General features: G+C 40.1%; 2 protein-coding genes across 2 annotated transcripts; one reads left to right on the top strand and one right to left on the bottom strand.

Moving 5' to 3' along the window:
* Positions 1-9,132: 9,132 nt before the first annotated feature.
* On the bottom strand, positions 9,133-11,233 carry LOC146627122 (serine/threonine-protein kinase pim-1-like). The gene is made up of 9 exons (XM_085361060.1): positions 11,170-11,233; positions 10,896-11,066; positions 10,636-10,794; positions 10,354-10,448; positions 10,210-10,257; positions 9,892-10,113; positions 9,619-9,805; positions 9,371-9,520; positions 9,133-9,224 (listed from the first exon to the last, which is right to left on the bottom strand). Exons 1-9 carry the CDS (start codon positions 11,231-11,233, stop codon positions 9,133-9,135), a joined length of 1,188 nt encoding a protein of 395 aa, XP_085217186.1.
* Positions 11,234-15,784: 4,551 nt separating this feature from the next.
* On the top strand, positions 15,785-20,822 carry LOC146627121 (S-adenosylmethionine synthase-like). Its single transcript, XM_085361059.1, has 9 exons — positions 15,785-15,945; positions 17,087-17,164; positions 17,667-17,789; positions 17,905-18,017; positions 18,121-18,264; positions 18,597-18,815; positions 19,027-19,209; positions 19,657-19,790; positions 19,888-20,822. The coding sequence occupies exons 1-9, from the start codon at positions 15,861-15,863 to the stop codon at positions 19,988-19,990; spliced, it is 1,182 nt and encodes a 393-aa protein (XP_085217185.1). The 5' UTR covers positions 15,785-15,860; the 3' UTR covers positions 19,991-20,822.
* Positions 20,823-21,315: the final 493 nt, after the last annotated feature.

Here is a 21,315-nt window from a genome sequence, read left to right as displayed (position 1 = left end):
ACGGCTTCTCGTCGCAGTGCAGGCGCAGGCCGGAGCGGGGCGCTGTGGAGCGGGGATGACTGCATGTCATGAAATGCAACCTGTCTGCGCGCAGCAGCCTCCAGCCCATTTGCTTTCATCTAGGGTGTAAACAAAGAGGTGCAAAGACGGATGTTTTGCTCTCAGTTCTTCTGTTTATGCAGAAACAGCCCTGCACAGTTATATAGACAGCTATCTACACACACAAATAAGGACATTTTAAAAGGAATTTGAAGGTTTTAAAATGTCTCAGTCAAACTAACTGACTGGTAAATAGTAACTGTAACTGCAAAAAAAATCATAGGATCCTTTTTTTTAATCTTTGGCAATTCAACTGTCAAACAGTTGCCTCAAGGTGCTTTATATTTTAACCTCCTAAGACCCGAACTCTTCCACGGCATGCATTTTTAATTCCTCTTTGATATTTGGACATATTGGGGCCCGATGAATGTAAAAACAAAGAATTACCAGATTTTATTTTATTTTTTTACCTTATTTTTGTTTTTAAGAAACATGAGAGCCACATATGAGCATATTTGTTTAAAATTTTGAACAGTAGCAGTAGCCTATAATGTCCTCGTAAGTGGATATCAGGCCCTTGTAGAGCAAAATTGAGTATTTTGGTGTAAATAACCCAAAATGTGATGTCCACATATGTGGACACCAGGTCCTAGGAGGTTAAGGTAATGATCCTACAATAATACAGAAAAACTCCAACAATCAAAAAACTCCCTTTCATCAAGCATGGAGGACCAGGCTCGTGGAAGGGCAGTTGCCAGTTGTGCGTCCACGTGTGACCACTTCCAGGCCAGTAACATCTGCACAGTATCCAATCACTACTGAGGACATCATTTGATCTTTTGCAGCCTCATAGAAAGAAGGTCCTGAGTTTGAATCTACCAGCTGGGGTCTTTCTGTCTTTCTTCCCCCCACAGTCCAAAGACAAGAATTGGTGATTCTAAACTCACCCTGTTAATGCGAGCCTAGATAAACCACCTCCTGTGTGTTAGCCATGACAGATGGATAGACCCCATGGATATGACCCCAAACTGGATAAGCAGTTTAAAAAATTATAGATATTTTCAAGACAATTTCAGAAAAAAGAAGAATTTTAAACACCATCTGACATACCCCTGGACCTTACTGTTGTTAAATCAGAGCAAATAGTCGCAGGAGGTTCAACACCTGTTAAAAAGGCTGAAACCAGAAAAACAGAAGCTGTTACACAAATATCTCTTTAAATCCTCAACTAAGAAATTTTAAAAAGCCATTTTTAAAATGAAGATTTTACTGAACCATCTGACAAATGTGCTTAAAAAAATAATTGCATTACATTTCATATTTGCTACATCTGGGATAAAAAAAAATGCTTAAAAATGTATTGTGTAATATATTTCGATTTTTTCAGGAGTCAAAAAAACACACAGATGATGTTGAAGGCTCAAAAACTCCAAAAAACCTCATGTATCACATATGGTACACTAGGCGTTGAAGGGATATGGGCAAAATGCTTAGCTGTCCACATACTTGTGGACATATGTTATGACATATGATACATGTTATGTTAGTACAATACTATATTATTAGTATATTTGCTGAAATATCAAATATATCGAGTCAGTCTGTAACATTAAACATTATTATTTTCCATATTATCAACAGCAGCATACTTTTGTTCATATAAGTTCAAATGTGCGTGGATCATTGTTTTCTTTGTAAGCCTTTGTACAGTTTTCAGTATAACCTCCCTAAATACTTTGTTATTCTGTGAATATGTTATTTTTACAATATATAGTTGTTTAAATTAGGATTTATGCATTTGTGTATTTTACGTGTATAAAAAGGTCTTTGATCATTTTATTAACATAGATCAGTTTTGTGTGAATTGATTAGGTCCTTTAAGAAGCAGCAGGCTGATATACGGACTGTGGGTCATGGGGACAGGTCAAATTAGAACTTGAAGTTGTTTTAAATGGCTTAAAGTTAATTAAATTACCCTCTGCCAATCAGGCTCAGACAGTCAATAGTCTTTACAGTCACTATATCTAGCTTTGTTGTAGATGTTTTGCCAATATTATATAAAGGAGTGAGCACATATACGTTAGTTAAGTCAAATATTTCTAAAAATCCTCCCCTTTCACTGCTTTTTATTTTGCTTACATATTTCAAACTCAATTAAATTCTGAAGAATCAATAATTTTCTATGAGTTGTAAAAATAAAAAATATATTTCAATCCAAATATAGTTACAATAAATTCTCATCTGATGCTCTTTAAATAACCTTTCTCCATTCATTTTTAGCACTTTTTATATCAGCCTCCTAATAAAAGTGAGATGCAGGAGTGGCAAGATCTTCAGTAACACATCAGTAACTGTGAACTTGTATTCAAGCTACACCACTCAGTCCAGAACAACGTGCTACTGGTATCTTACACAAAGCAAACAGGCTCCTGATAGCACTGCTGCACTTAACTCCATTATCATTCTCTGGATTTTCATTTTCATTGGAAGTTGCAGTAGAGCTTAAGCATGCATTTCGTAACTGGATATATCTGGATAACAACTGTGGTCAGAGTAAATTAAGTAAAAAAAACTTGACAGAATAGCGCAGCAATAAGGACACATTTTCAGGTTTGAATATGTTACTGACTGTAACTATAATAAAGTTTTAATGAAGGTAGAAAGGTGGAATTTTACGAGTCTACAAAAGGAAAGTTATAAATTGATTTTTTTGTTTTTATCCATTTGTGAGAGGGGCTTCCAGACTGGACAGTAGCTACAGTAACAGATGGATGCGGTGGGCTCACAAAGGTCGAGTGTTGGCTCATAAAGCAGCTGAGACCTGCCAGACTAAACAGTGCACCCTTGTGTCACTCCTCTTTCACTGCCCTCCCTGTGGCCCCTCGGTATCACACACTGAGTGCCAACTTTTACACTGAGTCGAAAAACCAGCAGTGGAATTATTGACGTTCGAATTCATGCTGGGGCCATGATGTGTTGGCAAGACAAGTGCTTTCTTTCTTTTTCCTCTCCGCCTCTCTGTTTTGCCTTTCTGGAATTGTGCCCAGTGCAACAGCTGGCACTAGCTGTGTGGGTTAAGATGATTTGGTTATTATCCTGTGGTAGGAGTTCTCTGTGAGCCAGGTGCTGCCACAAGACCCTTCCCTACCATGTGGGCACCGGCCTGAAGGAGCTGCTTCACAGGCTCAGGGACTTTCCCTTTTCTTTCCAAGCATTCCAAATAAATACAGTTCAAATAAAGAAATGGTGTAAGACAAATATTTGAAGTTACAGGTTTTTATCTCAGATAAAAGATGATTTTAATATTAAGCTGGGGGATAACTTTTACTGATTGGCCGTATAATCATTCTTTCCATACTTTAAAAAACATGATGCTAACTTCAGGCATCCAGATTAATCAGGTATTCCGACTAAAGCTTATAACTTTCTCCGGTACTCTGGGAAAAAAAGTAAGATTTCTCCTTTTGCATCAACTTACTAGCAACAATCATCAGTAAGCTAGCAGCTCTTAATAACTAGCATCCCTGGAGTATTTACAAGCGTTCCTATGAAAGGGATTCATTATCCTCAGCTGGGAACTAGCATTAATTAGTTAATATGTTAACAAGTTAATATAATAGTTTCTAGCATTAGCATTAACTAGCATACCCAGCCTACAAACTTGCCTTCCTAGGCTAGCAACTAGCATTCCTAAGATAGCTACTATTAACAACCAACCTACACTACTGACTAGAATTTCTAGGCCAGCAACTAGCATGTTTAAGCTAGTAATTATTATTACCTCACATCCTTATAATACTGACTAACATTCCTAGAATGATAAATAGGATCCCTAAGTTGGTGACTATTATTAACTAGCATCCCTGCACTAGTAACTAGCATTGCTAGGTTACTACCTAGCATCACTAAGTTATCATCCCTTAAGCTCCCAATTAACACTCCTAGGCAAATGAGTGACAATATTAAACTAAAAGCGAGCATTAATTAATAGAACCAGGCCTATATTTCTAAGCGAGTATGTCTAAGCTAGAAACTAGCAGAACTAAGATAAGCTGCCCATAGGGTTTTCAACTTTTTAACTATAAAATAAGGGGCACTCTGGTGTACCAGAAGCGCAGTGCACAGCCAGCTGGGCATAGTGTAATAAGAAAAAAAATATTCAAATAAAATACTGTAAATAGGGACTTCAATCACCCAGTTTATTATGCTACACAGACAAAACATCACCTTATTTTTACAAATCACGTATTACTCTTCACATCTAATGTGCATAATGGGCCGTCACTGAATGTTGTGACTGGGCAGAAACAATCATCTGATACAACTGCAGTCAAATCAGATTTAAGTGGCATTACAGGTAATGGTCAATATATACAGGACATCTGAGGTAGAATAAGAGACGAACCATTTTTGCTCATTATACAGGATGTCCCAGCTAAAACGGGCAGTTGGCAACCCTACCTACACAACAATGGTCAAAGAGAAGTACAAGTTCTCTTTAATTAAGAAATATTTCCATAATAAATTAAGATAATTCCAAGAAACCTTGGAATTATATTTTCTGTATTTTCTATACAGAAAATACACAATTTCCAATTTTTTTCTTCCAAAACACTTTGATTTACATCAGTTTCACAAGTTGCTTATCCGCCAATAATAAGGTATAGATTTTTGTCAGCATGCAAAGCTTAAAAAGGAAGTAAAAGCACATTTTTACACATATATTCTGTAGATAAAAGTAATGTGGAAAGACACTATGAATTTGATTCTGTAAAAATAGTAGAGGTATACAGTTTCTTGCATATTACACTAATTTCTTTATGTTTCAGTTCTGGGACTCCACAGTAGCTTTGCATGACCTTTTGTATATTTATCTTATACGATCCATTTTTGTAGTCTTTTAGCTCATCATCCTTCTTAAACAAGACCTTTCAGCTCTTGTCTCTTTAAGACCCCCCTCCTTAAAAGTCCTCTGTTTTATGATTAGCAGACTTCTGGAAGTTTACTGAGGGGCAGCACTGAGCGTTTTTGAACTGTACTGATCATTCAGAAAAGTAAATATTAGACCATTGTGAAGCCTGAACATTTGGTCCACATATGTTCATTTTAATATATGTAACAAAAAATAAGAAAAAAGGTAACATCCATATGACGAGTAGAACTGAAAACAGAAAGAATGTTTGTTTGTTTTTTCTAGATAGAAATTAAATTTTAAAATAAAATAAAGACAATGATTAAGAAAAATAACACTGCGCTTAATGCTTTGCCTAAATATGAAAAATGACGTATGTGGTCCTTAAATCAACTATAGCTGCAGCCACTATTTTCCAGCCACTGTCCTCACTTTCTATACGTGAAGTGAACACATGTTATTCACCACATTATTTGTAACTGACTGGCGTATTTACTGGCCTGTTTTGGCATCACAATTGAATTTTGTCAGAGTTCCTCCATATTTGTTTATGTTTAGACTCTTGCAGGAAAACATTTTGTACCTTATGTAATCACGTCTTTGACCATGGCAGTCACAGCAGACGCCAACAGAGGCTGTGGTCTGCTTTTCAAAGCAGAGGAAAAATAATGGAACAACATTAGATTGCTGAAATATTTCAGCGCTGACTGTGTCAGTGCATTTAGACCAGAGTTTACCCTTCAAAGAGTGTTTGGGTTGTCCTCAGGACTGTCTGGAAAAATCTTAAATCCATGAAGACCATCTGCCTCCATCACTCTGAGGGAAAAAGGTTGTGTAACGGGTTTACCCAAATCAGACCCGCAAGCTGTGATAATTCCTTTAGATTACTTTCCAGTAACTTACATTACCCATTCAGTCAGCCATGTAATTCACTACAACTAACTAGAAGGTGTTATAGCTGCATGAAGAGAAATGTGTCTCAATACTCAAAAGTGTTTCAAATGCATACAATATGATCCAAAAGCGTAAACTAAGATTTAGAAACGTGTACATTTACTTGTGCGTCATTTTTGAGGACTCACAAAAGCATGGTCCAATCCACACAAACACAAAGCAGTCTGACCACATGTAAAACTATTTAACAAATAGGTATATCCAAACCCAAAAAACTATAGACCCCCTATGCTAAGCAAGCCTACCGCAGACATGAGCGAGACAGATAAATATGAAGGCATGCCGGTGTTGTGCCAAAAAGTGATTGTCTGCCAAAAACTGATTTCCGGTATTTGCCAAAAACTGATTGCTCGTATTTAAACTGCTATAAGTAACTTGTTGGGCTATAATATGTGAAACATATGTCAAATGCATCCCTCATGGATGACATAAAGTCATCTTGAGCCACAAACAACATTCGTGTAACAAGGTAGAAGCCGCAATCAGTTTTTGGCAGTGACTTTTATATAACCTTTATTTATGCAGTTAAAAAAAATCTCATTAACATTAAAAATGTCTTTTGTAAGAGGTAAGTTGGCCAAGAGGACAGCAGACATGGCAGCAAATATTACAATATTTCTGTAAAAATATTTTAAGTGGGGATAAAGGACCGGATTGGTTATACTGTAAGTACAATAGCAGAGAGTTGTAAAGATACTTGAAAAACAGATATTGTTTTAATTCTCTATATAACCCCTTTGTAAACCCTGTTCACCGAAGTCTATTTACAAACATACGTAAAGATATTACACATAAAAAATACACAGAAACATTGGAAATCAGTTTTTGGCAGACAATCACTTTTTGGCACAACACCGGCTCGGTCAACAAGGTCCGCATCAGGTGTTGAGGAACCAGGGCACCCTGACGAGAAGTGGGCTACTGGAACAAGAAGGCATCGGTGGGCAAGAGACGAAAACAGGGCGTTGTTGGAATGCTACTACGCAAGTAACCCTGGCGGAAGGGGCTACATGAATAGGATGAGAGACCTATGGATTCTTCGATATCCAACATCCACAATGACGGCGAAACAACTAGTAGCTCAGTGTTCCAACATTTTTCATCTGCAGTCTGGAGGTATTATAAAGTTGATGATAACAACATTGCCATAGCAAACTGTGAGATATGTAAACTTGGGAAAGCGACCCACTTCAGTACTGGAAAGAACATGCTAACCAGTTTCCCTCTATGGCTGCAACCCAATATCTCAGTGCCCCCTGTAGCTCTGTGGACAGTGAGAGACTTTAGTGCCGTTGCAAATGTCCTTGATGAGAACAGAAACAGGCTCAAACCTGACAAGGTAGAGATGTTAGTTTTCATTAAGAGAAAACACACATTTCCTTCTGTGAAACTTACTGCTATGATGACAGTAAGAGTTAGGAGTGCAGTTTCTAAAACCACATTACTAGCTTTGCAAACACTGTGGCACTTTTATTTTTTTATTTGTTTACATGCCTGCCGGATATTTAAGTTGAGGTGCTATTTGTTGTTATATTAGTCTTTTTTTATATTTACTGTTGCACTAAAGTCCATAAGTGAAGAATTTATGTTATTTATTACTTGATTGTTCAAGCTACCTCACAAAAGTGCTTTGTTTGTTAACAGAGTTGTTGAACGTTAAAATAAAGTGAATTAAATAAAAAAATGAGGAACATCCAGGATCTGTTTCTTCGTTCTGCTTCATTCTTTTTTTATGTATTATTGAAGTATTGGATCGGGACTCGGTATCGGTAGATACTCAAAATCAAATGACTCAGACTCGAGGGCAAAAAAACATGATCAGCACATCCCTAATTGACACCTTGCTCGGACACTGAGTGGCAAATAGCAAAGATTGCAGATGAGTGCATTTAATGTTTTTGTCTTGTGTAGCCATTCTAAAGCTAAACAAAGGACAGGCTTTGTGTATAACCTGTGGTATGTAGCATACACATGTAATATAATAGAATTTTACACATCAGCTGAAACAAAACCTTCTTGGATGGTCTCGTCGATTAAACATAAATCCATTTCATTTGTTAGATAATTGCACTAAAATGCTGTAAAGAGCAAAAAACGCACAAACATTGTCAAGTGAACCAGTTCGCAGACTTCAGAAGGCACTCACAGCAGTTGTTGCTGTCACGATTGAACTTGAGCTAATGCAGTAAAATGAGACACTCCAAGACCTGATGGTAGAGAGATGAACCAGAGCATGACCTTCAATGCAGACTGCAGAGTTCACAAGTTGCTTAGCGGTCACATTAGGGTCAACTTTTGAGATAAGGACGGTGAGGTACGTTGTCCTCCCATCATGGTGAATTGTATGTGTGGATTACATAGATTTATGTTTTATAAGACATTAAACCTGCAGTGTTCCGGTCAGAAACAGCACTGGACCATTTTTGTGTTTGGGCGTTTCGTCCAAGTGAAGCAATGAAAACTCACAACTGCATTTCTTAGCATGACAGGACAGGATGATCACACTGACGTGTTTAAGACGGGAAATTCACACACTTTAACTTTCAAAGAAATTGTGATGCATTAGTACAAACAAATAATTATTATAATTATAACAAATTAAATCAATTTCAGTGAAAGGTTTATGTGATATAAGCAGACAGGCGATGCAGGATGAATTATTCAGATTTATTTATTAATTAACTGATAAATTTAGATTGTCCAATTACTGTTGCTGCTAATTCCCTGATTAATACATTTCTTTAGATTTGTCAAATTTTTTGGTTAAATTGATTCATGAATAATTAATTGATCACTGATCAATTAATTATTGATCAGTGCAGCAATACAGGTTGCTACTATGCACCTGTATTTATAACTCAGGTTCATAGTAGCAACTCTTTTTAACCCAGCACAAGCTCTCTAAGAAGACGAGGAAAAACTCCTCAAAAACTTGAGAAGAAACCTCGGGAAAGGCAATTCAAAGAGAGATCCCCTTTCCACGGATTGCTGGGGGTGGGTGGGGTATTTTCCATTTATGGACAGAAACCATGTATGGAAAAGACAATACATGGAAGTTCCACTTCGATCTCGTGGTTTTTGTGGGGTGCCTCTACAGGGGCAGGACTGTAAAAATGACATAATTGTTAAAAACATACACAGATATGTGACATGGCTTCAGAATTTGACCAAATACTTCTCTGTTAGAGCTTATGCTCTGTAACCCTGTTGTGCTTGGAGTCGATAAGTCATTTGAACCAGGGATGATTTCGAAGTTCCTCTAGGGTGAGGCGGTCTTCATTTTTGGCTGCCAGGCAACCTAACAGAAAACTCTCGCAGTCTGTTTGGAAATATAATAGAGGGTGGGGTTCACGTTTGTCATACAAAAATCGATATGTGCGTTACCGATACAGATAACACATTAAACAGAATTTTCTGTTTTGTAACGCAAATCACGACAGGTTAACGAATTAACATCTGGCTTACTTTCTGAAATATCAGTACGCTTCGAATACATGTTCTTGGAAGAGGTGATGTTGTGTAACAGCCTATCCATCACTCTGCCCAGCTGCAAAACTGTGATGCAATCGGCTTTGGTGGCGTTAAACAGCAAGTTTGGAGCCGGTGATTTTCTCCCTAAAATCCAAAGAGAAATTATTAATGGTAAGAAATGAATGTGGACACAAGGCGTGTGGGCAGGCAAGAACATGTAAACAATGAGGCTGATGACCTACCATTTCTTCGAGTGACTGCTTCTGGTGTAAAAAAGACTCCACAGCCAAAATCAATGTATTTGACACGCGGACGTGCTAAACGTTCAGCTGAGTTTTCAATTATAATATTGTCTGTCTTAATGTCTTGATGGAAAACACCCTTGGAGTGCATTTCAGTGGCTGCATCTACCAACTGTCTCATTATGACCTGACAGACAAACGAAAGATACATTAAAACCATAAGATCTAAATTATTCATAAAAGACAAATATTTTATTCTTGCTACTCACTGACCTTAATGTCGCTCTCACAAATCCTTTCTCTTCTGTTTGACAGGTAAACGTCCAAGTCTATGTTGTTTTTGCCCCCTTCAAAGACCATAATAAGTTCTTTTTCTAAGTCATACCAGTCGAGTAAAACTGGGGTCACATTGCTGCTTGTAGCCTCTGGTCCTGCCCCCACTTTTATCAGCAATGCCACCTCCAGAGGAATCTTGGTCATTCTACCATTAAGAAGCTTTAGAAACAGAACATCCGGGTCAGTTGTCAAACATTAGGCTGTTTGAGGTACATGCTGCCCGAAAAACAACCGAAAAAGACAAACATCTCATACCATTGGCTGGCGGTAGAGCGACTTCTGAGGAACATGTTTTATTACCACCTGCATTAAAGAGAAAATGTGTTTGAGAAAAAGCACGTAGAGAACAGGATGAACTACAAGAAAACATGCGTAAAGTGCACACATAAGAAGCCATACTGGGAAGTTGTCTTCTCTACGTTTTCCAAAGAACACTTCCCCATACTGTCCTTCACCCAGCATATCCTGCTCGTCATATTTTTCTTCAAAGTCCTCTACAGAGAGACAAAACAAACACGGGGTTGTGATTAGTTGCATGTAGGAAAGCTGACATCGTCTCATTTTACACATTCGTACAGGCTCTGTTGGAAGCTTCCTAGTGATTACCAGATGGATGCCAGCTAAATTCTGAGAGCTTGGGAAGGGGCTCTCGTTTAAGGTGTGATTTGAACTTTTTCTTACCTGTAGTGTGACCGTTGTATGTGCTAGGTAAAGGATCATCTGTCTCATAGATGGAGTTGTTAGACTCCTCCTGTGAGCTTGATGTCCTCCTCTTTTTACTGCGTGGTTCTTTTGTTCCATCGCTGCTCTTTTGTTTGCTGCTCTTCTTTCTGGAAGCAGCTGCATAAACAAAAATCAATTAGACCTCTGAACTCCACACAGGCCTACAGATGATCAGAAACTATAAAACAAAAAATAATCTCTGTGAATGTCTCACTTACACTTCTCAAAGAAAACATGGCTGGGGCCTGGGGTTGGACTTTCGCTGTCCTTTCGTGTTTTGGAAGCTTTTTCCAATCTCTCTGTGGAACCATCTTTTCTTTTGGAGCTCTTGATTCGCCCATCTGACGTCCTGTCCTCTATCCTGAAGGACCAGGGCTCAGTGTGGCGTTCTGCAGTTTGTAAAAAAATCTGTTTGTTACTGCTGAATCAAAGCACCTGAAGTAAAAGCCTGTAATTTAAGATGAATTGACAGGTAAAGGAGACTTCACTCACCTAGATATTTACTTACACCCACAGCACGTGGCGTAGCAAAGGTCGGCCAAGATTTTGACGACATATCGGAAACTGGTTCAAAATTGTTCTCCCTGGACTAAACTCACTTTTAACTATTTGATTTTGTATGTAGTTGGAACTTTGAAAGGTCCCTTTTTAAAACTGTTTTGATGACATCACGGAACTTAACATTCTAATATATGCAAACTGTCTCTGCGTGGCTACACAACATCAAATTAAATCACAACAAAGGAGTAACAAGCAGGAGCAGTCTTACAGTATAGGTCACATGTTTGTCAGCATACAGAAGTGAGCTATTCTGTTCATTTAGAAAAATTAACGCCTGCTTTATTAAAAGAAAACCAATAAATATAAAAATAAAAGAATGCAGGAATAGAGACAAAGCCCAGATGTCCAAGTTTTGCAATGGGACATGAAAGCAGCTCAGGGAAGTTGACAGTGAGAAATTTGTCTCAAAAGCTCACCATGCTATCTGTGTGTATGAGGTGAAGCACATACATGTAAGGTTCTGTAAACCAGCGAGAGAGATGTTACATGAAGTTTTAGACATTTCTACGCACAGAAAGGTTTTTGAACGAGAAGCTTATCCAATTCGTGGAGCTGAGCTTAATAAATAGTGATTATTTATGCACAATTTATTTAGGTTTGGATATATGCATTTGTAAAATTGTTATACATGTGGTTAAATTGCTTCGTATTTGTGCGTGGACTGAAGCACGCGTTTTTGAGTCCTCCAAGATTACACACAAATCACTGCACACATTTTTAAATTTGGTCATTCAGTGTCCCACTTGTCATTCTGGATAGCCCTGACCAACACCCAACGCACAATAATGTCACGAAAGCATATTTTTGGTGATTAGTATCCCATAGCTACTAACTGTTATCCTTAAGCTAGTAATTAGCATTAACTAACGTCCCGATGCTAGTAACAATCATCCTTTTTGTGCCAATCACCAATAATTAGCATTTCTAGGGTAAACCTTTTCCCAAACTATTAAAACTACCCATATGGCAAAGAAATAGAAAAAACTTATAAAAGACTTGCGTCAGCTTTAGCTTGCTAGTGAATCATATAAGGCTTAATATGATTTACTCATGGGGCAGCACGGTGGCATGGTGGTTAGCACTGTTGCCGCACAGCAAGAAGGTCCTGAGTTCAATTCCAACATCAGGCCGGGGTCTTTCTGTGTGGAGTTTGCATGTTCTCCCCGTGTTTGCGTGGGTTCTCTCCGGGTACTCCGGCTTCCTCCCACCGTCCAAAGACATGCAGCTTGTGGGGATAGGTTAATTGGATAACCCAAATTGTCACTAGGTATGAATGTGAGTGCGAATGGTTGTTTGTCCCTGTGTGTTAGCCTTGCGACAGACTGGCGACCTGTCCAGGGTGTACCCCGCCTCTTGCCCCATGACAGCTGGGATAGGCTCCAGCGCCCCCCGCGACCCTGAAAAGGATAAGCGGAAGTGAATGGATGGATGATTTACTCATGAAAGTGGCCACTTTCTCATTACTTTCATATATTGTTTTAGTAAGTATCCAAAACATACAAGTTTCATTTATATAAATGTTCAAGGGATCTTACATCTGTTTTCACTCTTGTATGCTTTTCATACAAGTTTCACACAAGACAGATACAAACCTTAGAAGATTTATATATATCTTTTCCATACTGACTGCATTTTTTTTTAATCCTGCCACCAGGGGAATGTTGGTCATTTTTCCCATTAAGAACATTCTGGTCTGTGTTCAAACATTACATGTACATGTTACAGGAAAAACAACAGGAAAAGACAAATCTCATCATTGGTAGGCAGTCGACTGCTGAGTAACATGTTTAACAACCTCCTGCATTATAGAGAAAATGTATTTTAGAAAAATCATGTACAAAATCGATGAACTAGAAGAACTGTAAAGTGAACAAATAAGAAGCGTTTTCTAAAGATAGGCCAAAACCTTGCTGCATCCACCCCTTCATATTTTTATTCAAAGTCTTCTGCAGAGAGACAAAACAAACACGGGGTCGTGATTAGTAAAGCTGACATTGTCTTAGCTTAGAAGGGGCTCTCTCGTTGCAGATTTTAACAATCTCTTACCAATCCTGTGATAAAATGGAAAAATCCACGCCGGGCATCGGTCTCATAGATGGAGTTGTTGGAGTCCTCCTGTGAGCTTGATGCCCTGCTCTTTTTATTGTGTAGTTCTTGTGTTCCATCACTGCTTGATTTTTATTTACTGGTCTTCTTTCTGAAAGCAGCTGCAAAAAAAAATATACATGTCTACAGATGATCATTTACTATAAATCAAAAAATAGTCACTTCAGTGTTGTCTGTCTGCCTTACCACTACATATTTCAAATACAACGAGGGTTTCTAGACAAAAACATGGCTGTGCCATGGGCTCCACGGTGTCACCTATTGTAGCCAACCTTTACATGGAAGAAGTGGAAAGAAAGGCTCTTGGCTAAAGGGAGAGTACCCAGCCACTGGTACAGATATGTAGACGACATCTGGGTCAAAATCAAAACACAAGAAGTGGAATCCTTCACTGCGCACATTAACGCTGTGGATAAAAACATCAAGTTCACCAGGGAAGACACAAAGGACGACTGCTTGCCTTTCCTGGACTGCGCTGTGCACATTGAAGAGAACGGCAACCTCAACATTGAAGTTTACCGGAAGCCCACACACACGGACTAGTACCTCCTCTTTGACTCCCATCATCCTCTGGAACACAAACTTGGAGTCATTAGGACCCTACACCACCGGGCAGAACATGTTTCCTCTAAGCCTGAAGGGAAAAAGAAGGAACACACACGTGTAAAGGAAGCACTAAAAACATGTGGTTATCCTAACTGGGCGTTTATAAAGTCAGCAAAGATGCACAGAAAAGAAGACCAGACACCAGCGAGGGAGGATAAGAAGGACAGACGCAACAACATTGTCATCCCCTATGTAGCCGGTGTATCAGAGAAACTCAGGAGAGTTTTCTCCAAGCATGACATCCCGGTGCATTTCAGACCCAGCAACACGCTCAGACAGAAACTGGTTCACCCGAAAGACAAAACTCCTAAACACAAACTTAACAATGTGGTGTATGCTGTACAGTACAGCGAGGAATGCCCAGACCTCTACATTGGAGAGACCAAACAGCCACTTCACAAGCGCATGGCACAACACAGAAGAGCCACCTCCACAGGACAAGACTCAGAAGTCCATCTGCATCTTAAGGATAAAGGACACTCTTTGAGGATGCCAATGTTCACATTTTGGACAGAGAGGACAGATGGTTTGAAAGAGGAGTGAAAGAAGCATCTATGTCCACTGTGAGCGACCATCTTTGAACAGAGGCGGGGGTTTACGACACCAACTCTCTGCCATCTATAATCCAGTTCTGAGATCCTGTCACTACCCGATCTGTACCGGAAACCCGATCGGTACCCCGCATGCGCTAAAAGGTGTCTACTTCTGGTCGAAGCGTTTTACGATAGAACAGAGTATCTGTTAAGATGTTAAGAATAATAAGTATCTCGTAAAATGTTTCCAATAATGAAACATTTCAATATAATGTAGACAAAAACTAAAACTAAAAAGATAGTTACGGATCAGGACTCCCTGATCCTTACTGCGCATGTGAAAATTCTGACCATACAAATCGGGTCTACCCGATCCTTGCCACCTCCAGAGGAATCTTGGTCATTTCACCATTAACCCTAGAATACTATCGCTAAAAGTAGTAACACCATCACTAACGCCAGGTGATTTTATACCCAACAAAAAGTACTTCTCATCAAAATATGACAACACATGACAAATTAGAGTGGTCTTCTTTTTTTCTTCAACTGTGCCATGTCTAACAAAATGATGAGAATAAAAGAAAGAAAAATCTGTGTTGCTCTGGACTCCTCTGCAGAGCTGCAGTTTAAAAACTTTAAGCTGTGTTTAAAGTGTTTAAAAAACACTTTCTCCAGAGAGGTAACTTTGTTTTTTGCAAAAATGCATCTTCACAACATCAAGATTTGTCAAATGATCAGCAATAAAAAACATGACACTCTATTGATTGCATAAACGCAAAGAAAGACTAATGAGTATCGTGTGTTTTATAGCAACTTTGTATATTTTTATTCTTGGGGGGGCTAGCAGTCTAGTTCATTCATATTTTCATTCTTTTCATCATCTCTGTTTGTCTGAACTCGGAGTCGGCGAAGTGAAAAGGTCTCATTAGCAACTGCTTCATGTGTACACAGGCACGGACGCCCCATCAGAGACCTCAGGGGCCCCCAGGTACAAAGAAACAAAGGGCAGGCATGAATGGATAGGTGGAGGAGCCACACAGTAACCCTCTGATGAAATGAATTCCTCCTCTGCTCTCTGAGCCCGAGTTTGATGAGTGTGATAAAGTGAGACCATTCAGCACAGGGAGGGTTTAAAAAAGGTCTCCATGTTGAAAAAAGCATTCCCACCCTCCCCGTCTTCCTGTCTGAATGGCCTAACCCACATGGTTCACAGAGTGCCCTCCCCCCATGTGTATGTTGTCTTTTCCTATTATAGCGCAGAGTTATCCGGCTGCACGGCCGTAGGACTCTGGTGTTGGATGGCACCCGGCCTGTGCGTGTTTCTGGAACAGCTTTCATCAGAAAGACTTCACTCTTTCAGTCTGCACAGCCCTCAGAATGAATTCCACAGTGAATGTGAGCGATGAGCATACTGCTCATGACTTCATGTTTACGTCCGAATCTGTGGGAGAGGGACATCCTGGTGAGTAGAGGAGTGCTGCTCATCATGTGAGAAACTGCTTTGAGCGCTTCAGTGATCATTGATGGTTTTGAGGAATGCGCAGAAGCCTGATCGGTGCTGCATAAAGTCTACTTTCGTGGAGCCACACGGTGCTGATTTGCAGAGGAGGAATCCTGGACTGAGAAAACTTCCACTTTAGTTCCAATATAAGCAGAACTTGTGTTTTAAGCTGAACATCTGATGAGTCACTTTTTTGTCATGAATAATTTTTACATCTGCAGCTGCTGCTGGAGCCATTTTTGTGGTGCAGACATGTGACGTATGTTCTGTTAGGAAAAATGTGTCTTCGGCATAATATAAATTATGTCATTTATAAAGTAAATAGTGCAGCTTTGCATCTTTTCTTTAATTTTCTAACAAGTGCATGTTTAATGCACTGCAGATGTTTAGCTTAATCCCACCAGGAAGTGGTTGAAGAGCAGATTTAACCTCATCACACTTTGCATTTTTACAATTCTGCAGAACGCAACATGTGAGCATCATGTAAAATAATCAGGATAACAGCTAGATTTTATAACATCTTTGCTGATGTGTAAAAATGGTGCTGGTTCACAGATAATCCCTTATATCAGGTGAGTTTTGAAGACGTGTGCAGTGAAAGTGTCAGCAAATATAATTCATTTAAAATTACACATAAACATGTGCTTTAAATGTAAATGTGTAGTTAAAACAGCAGCAAACCAAACTTTACAGATGGGGAAAATCCATGTTTGTAATTTAAAAAAAACAAACAAACATGAAAGTTTCACCAACAATAAGCCGATAATATAATATTTCTACATTTTTAAGGGTGGTGTAAAAAATGTTCATCATAAAGCAGGAGAGTAAATTGAAGTTACAGAAGCTTCAGTGCCATAGTGCTGATACAGTTTGGGAGTGCTTTGATGATGGAGTTAGAGTGTACCGTGTCACGCTGGTGTGTATTCACCAAATCAAGGCTATTCATAGTCCTGTAACTGCCAGAGGGAACGGGGTGATATTTTCAGGCTCTGCCCAGATCAGGAATCTGGCATGTGCAGTAAAACGATCGCACGACAGACCGAACCAGCACACATGCAGATATTTATGCCTTTTAGACTTCTCCTTATTCTATTTTTTCCAGATAAGATATGTGACCAGATCAGTGATGCTGTGCTGGACGCTCACCTGAGGCAAGACCCTGATGCTAAGGTGGCTTGTGGTGAGTTTGAGTTTTTGTCCACCAGAGGGAAGCAACACACAGGGAAGAGGGACATTTAAGATGGATGCAAATGGTAATAGTGTCCATGACATTGGTTAAGTGAGACATTAAAAAAGGAGGGTGGGTTGCAAACAGGCTTGCATTTTCTTTTGACTGTAGTGGGAAAAAAATCGCCCATCAGAATATGTCATGTAATAAATGCAGGTGTGATAAGATAAAGCTTCCCACACCTCAGCATCTTTTGTTTGTATTTCTTTAAATTATATGTCTATTTTTAGTTTATGGAATGAAAAAGACGATATCGCTGGTTCTGCTGCAGGAAAACTCCGTGAAATATTCATTAACAGCAGTGATCCTGACAAAAGAACATCACTTCCCAAGCAATTCAATTCACTTTAATCCAGGACACCAGCAGTATTACATCAATAGTCAGGAAGGACATTCACATCTGATGGCATGAATACACATATGCAGTGTGATGTCCTGTGTGTGGATGAAACAGAGACGGTGTGTAAGACGGGCATGGTGCTGCTCTGTGGGGAGATCACGTCTCGAGCCAACGTGGACTACCAGAGAGTGGTGAGAGAAGTCATCCAGCATATTGGTTACGATGACTCGCAGAAAGGTGAGTGAAGTTTTTAACATTTTGGCTGTAACTTCATCTACACTGGGATTCCAGGGAGGAGAAATGCTTTCAAACGAAAACATCCCTTTACTTCTTTTTCCTCTGTTTTTCCAAGGATTTGACTATAAGACCTGTAACGTGCTGGTAGCCCTGGAGCAGCAGTCACCTGACATCGCTCAGGGAGTTCATATCGATCGCACGGAGAGCGAAATCGGAGCTGGAGACCAGGTCATCTGAGCGCTTACATTTCAATTCTGGACTGAAACACCAGTTTTTTCTTCTTCAGAATATAAAGTGCTGCTCTTTGACTGTACTCGTGCTGCATGGACAGGGTCTGATGTTTGGATACGCCACAGATGAGACAGAGGAGTGCATGCCCCTCACCATAGTCCTCGCCCACAAACTCAACGCTAAGATGGCCGAGCTGAGACGAAATGGGACGGTCCCCTGGCTCCGCCCAGACTCAAAGACACAGGTGAGGTCAGAGTAGAAAACTGTGTAGACATGCCTGAACCTGCAGTGTGAGGCAGCCAGGGTGGCATACTTAATGGCATGTTTGTTGTGGAGAAGAAAGCTGAAGATGCTTCCATGAATCCCCACGAATGAGGTCCAGCAGCCTTCATTCAACTCTTCATGTCAGCTTTGTTGGGCTCTGCTTTAACAGTGTTATTTGTGAAGTAGATTCAGTAGAAGTAGCTCCCTCGTGTGACACACCCGAGTCTCGTTAAATCAAAGTAAAAGGACTAAAAGTGGCAATGCATATTGTTTTGCTACAATAACATTAACATAATGTTCACCTTTCCGTAGGTAACAGTTCATTACGCCCAGGAAAATGGCGCTGTGATCCCCAAAAGAGTGCACACTGTGGTGATCTCCGTGCAGCACGATGATAACGTGTGTGTGGAGGAGCAGAAGAAGGTGCTGAAGGAAAAGGTCATCAAAGCCGTGGTGCCTTCACGCTACCTGGACGAGGACACCATCTATCACCTGCAGCCCAGCGGACGCTTTGTGATTGGAGGGCCGCAGGTAAAGAGCCGAGAACATTCGAAGTCCCCGAATACTGTTTACGTTGATGTCACGCAGCATGAGGATGCTGGCAGTGGCTTTTAGTGCACAGCTCAAATATGATGGGGTTCAAATCTAATTTCATAGTTTCAAAGTTTAAAAACAAATAATGTAGTGAAGATCTTGCTTGCTTGTGTGCTGTGTGGATATAAATCTTTGTGATTTCTCTCAGGGTGATGCAGGAGTGACGGGCAGGAAAGTCATTGTGGACACGTACGGTGGTTGGGGGGCCCACGGGGGCGGAGCTTTCTCTGGAAAGGACTACACCAAGGTGGACCGCTCGGCCGCCTACGCTGCACGCTGGGTGGCAAAATCTCTGGTGAAGGCCCAGCTGTGCAGGCGGGTACTGGTGCAGGTGAGACCTCGTTCCAGTTTAATCTTCTCCAAAAGGTTTCTGAGATGTGTGCAGGATGAAAAGGCTCAGAAGTCTGTTTTCTGAGTCCTTTTATGTAAATCATTCTTTTGGATTTTTGTGGGACTCATTTTTCTACATATTTAAGGTGGAAACTGTTATGCTTGTCATTACTTTGCGGTTCAAACCTTCTGCTTGTGAGGGGAAACAATCAAAAGGCTTAAATAGAGAGGGATGGTGGTGCACCAAGGTCCAATTAAAAGTAAATTAGAATGGTTTTAAACTGTGAATCAAGGAGTTAGTTTCTCCTTTTTTTGGACTTTATAAATAAATAATAATAAAATAATTGTGGAAAACCCAGCAGTACGTGGCACTATCACCAGTGGTATCACCATCATCACGGTGGTGATAAAACAACATGTTCATTAATCACATGCTGTGTTTTTCCAGGTGGCGTATGCGATTGGAGTGGCCCACCCGCTCTCCATCTCCCTGTTCACCTACGGCTCCTCTCCAAAGAGCGAGAAGGAGCTTCTGCAGATCGTCAATAAAAACTTTGACCTCAGACCTGGAGTCATAGTCAGGTCAGGGTTGCACCCACACCACCGCCTCAGTGTTTTATAATCTCTGTCCAAATCTGTTAGACTGTACTGAATCTATCTCGACTGCTTGCTGCTGCAGAGACCTGGACCTAAAGAGACCAATCTACCAGAAGACTGCATGCTACGGACACTTTGGCAGGAAGGAGTTTCCCTGGGAGGTCCCGAAGAACCTCAACTTCTAGTGTGTGTGTGTGTGTGTGTGTGTGTGTGTGGTGGAGTCCATATGGCCTTTGTTCATTGGTCTGAGTCTGAGGTGTGGGTGGGTCAGAGGTGTTCCAGCTGTAGGTGACAAAGTCCCTAAATGACAACTCTGAAGCATGAGAGATATTTACACTTTAAATCTAAACTGTTAAAGAAAAAAATAAACTGAGTGGATGACCAAATTTTAAAGGAGAAAAACCGTGCATGGGTCATGTCTTAAGCGTTTCAGTGAGTTTTTGAAGAGCCTGTGGGGATTCTGCACATGTTTGAGGTTTTCTCGCGCTCGTTTATGACTATTTCAGTGACAAACTCTGACAGTCAGCTAAACCTCTTTGAATAATTTTTATCACAAGCGTCTCAGTTTTGCCTGGATAAAAATGAACTTCCATCCACCCAATTAAGGGTCACTGGGGGGCTGGAGCCTTTTCCAGCTACTATAGGGCGAGAAGCACGGACAACACATTGAACTCACATTCACATCTATAGACAATTTAGAGTCACCACGTAACCCAACTCTACTACCTGCATGTCTTTGGACTGTGGGAGAACGCCGCAGTATGCAGAGAGAACCCACGCAGACACAGGGAGAACGTGAAACAGCCAGATGGTGGATTTAACTCAAGACATTCGGGCTGTGAGGCCACCGTGCTCCCCTGTAAAGGAATTTATTTAACATGAACAACAACACACGTCTACCAAAGACGGATGACGTCAGAGGACATGGAAGTAGACAGTCTGAACTGCATCAGCTGATGACACCCTCACATCAGCTGATTTTTGTTTTTAAAAGACAACTTTAGAAGTCAAAATGACTCCGAAGCGTCTTTAAACCATACATAAAAACAATTTTTTTTAATCAACTTGCTATCAGGGGTGGGAAGGTGTACTAGTATCTGCTGCTCTTGGCACTTCCCAAGGTTTAGCCAACTTTCCCCTACATGGCTTGGATGTGGCATCCTGCTCCTGTTACATTGCATGGAAAACACCAAAATGATTTTGATGAGAGTTTGAGGTTAAAAGAACAGAAGCTGAATAATCTTAAAACTTTTCTGCAGGTGTATAAACTTTTCCTCAGGCTTCATGCAGTTTAGTACGATAACGTGAGGTTTTTAATGAGATGCAGACGACCAAAGATGAAATCCAAATGTCCCAGAGAGGCTTCATAGGTTAGCATTTATTAAAGTTTAAAGTTAAGATTTTTCTTCCTGCATGCTTACCAGAATATATATTTTTTACTATCAGTGTAGAATTTTTTTGTTCGTTTGTTTTTCTGTTAGATACAGATGGGTACAAATTAGGGAAAAGA

The sequence above is a fragment of the Diplotaxodon limnothrissa genome, linkage group LG8 (genome assembly GCF_057381915.1).
Source record: "Diplotaxodon limnothrissa isolate DT_005_m linkage group LG8, D_limnothrissa_male_GT1.1, whole genome shotgun sequence".
Lineage (NCBI taxonomy): Eukaryota > Metazoa > Chordata > Actinopteri > Cichliformes > Cichlidae > Diplotaxodon > Diplotaxodon limnothrissa.
This window is presented reverse-complemented; position numbering and strand designations above follow the sequence as displayed.

Coding starts and splice junctions, on each gene's coding strand:
- LOC146627122 (XM_085361060.1), bottom strand. CDS start 11,233: ATGTCGTCAAAATCTTGGCCGACCTTTGCTACGCCACGTGCTGTGGGT. Junction 10,449..10,635: donor ATACAACGGTCACACTACAG/GTAAGAAAAAGT, acceptor GTCTCTCTGTAG/AGGACTTTGAAGAAAAATAT. Junction 9,806..9,891: donor TTTGTGAGAGCGACATTAAG/GTCAGTGAGTAG, acceptor TTTGTCTGTCAG/GTCATAATGAGACAGTTGGT.
- LOC146627121 (XM_085361059.1), top strand. CDS start 15,861: ATGAATTCCACAGTGAATGTGAGCGATGAGCATACTGCTCATGACTTC. Junction 17,165..17,666: donor TGATGCTAAGGTGGCTTGTG/GTGAGTTTGAGT, acceptor TGGATGAAACAG/AGACGGTGTGTAAGACGGGC. Junction 17,790..17,904: donor TTACGATGACTCGCAGAAAG/GTGAGTGAAGTT, acceptor TGTTTTTCCAAG/GATTTGACTATAAGACCTGT.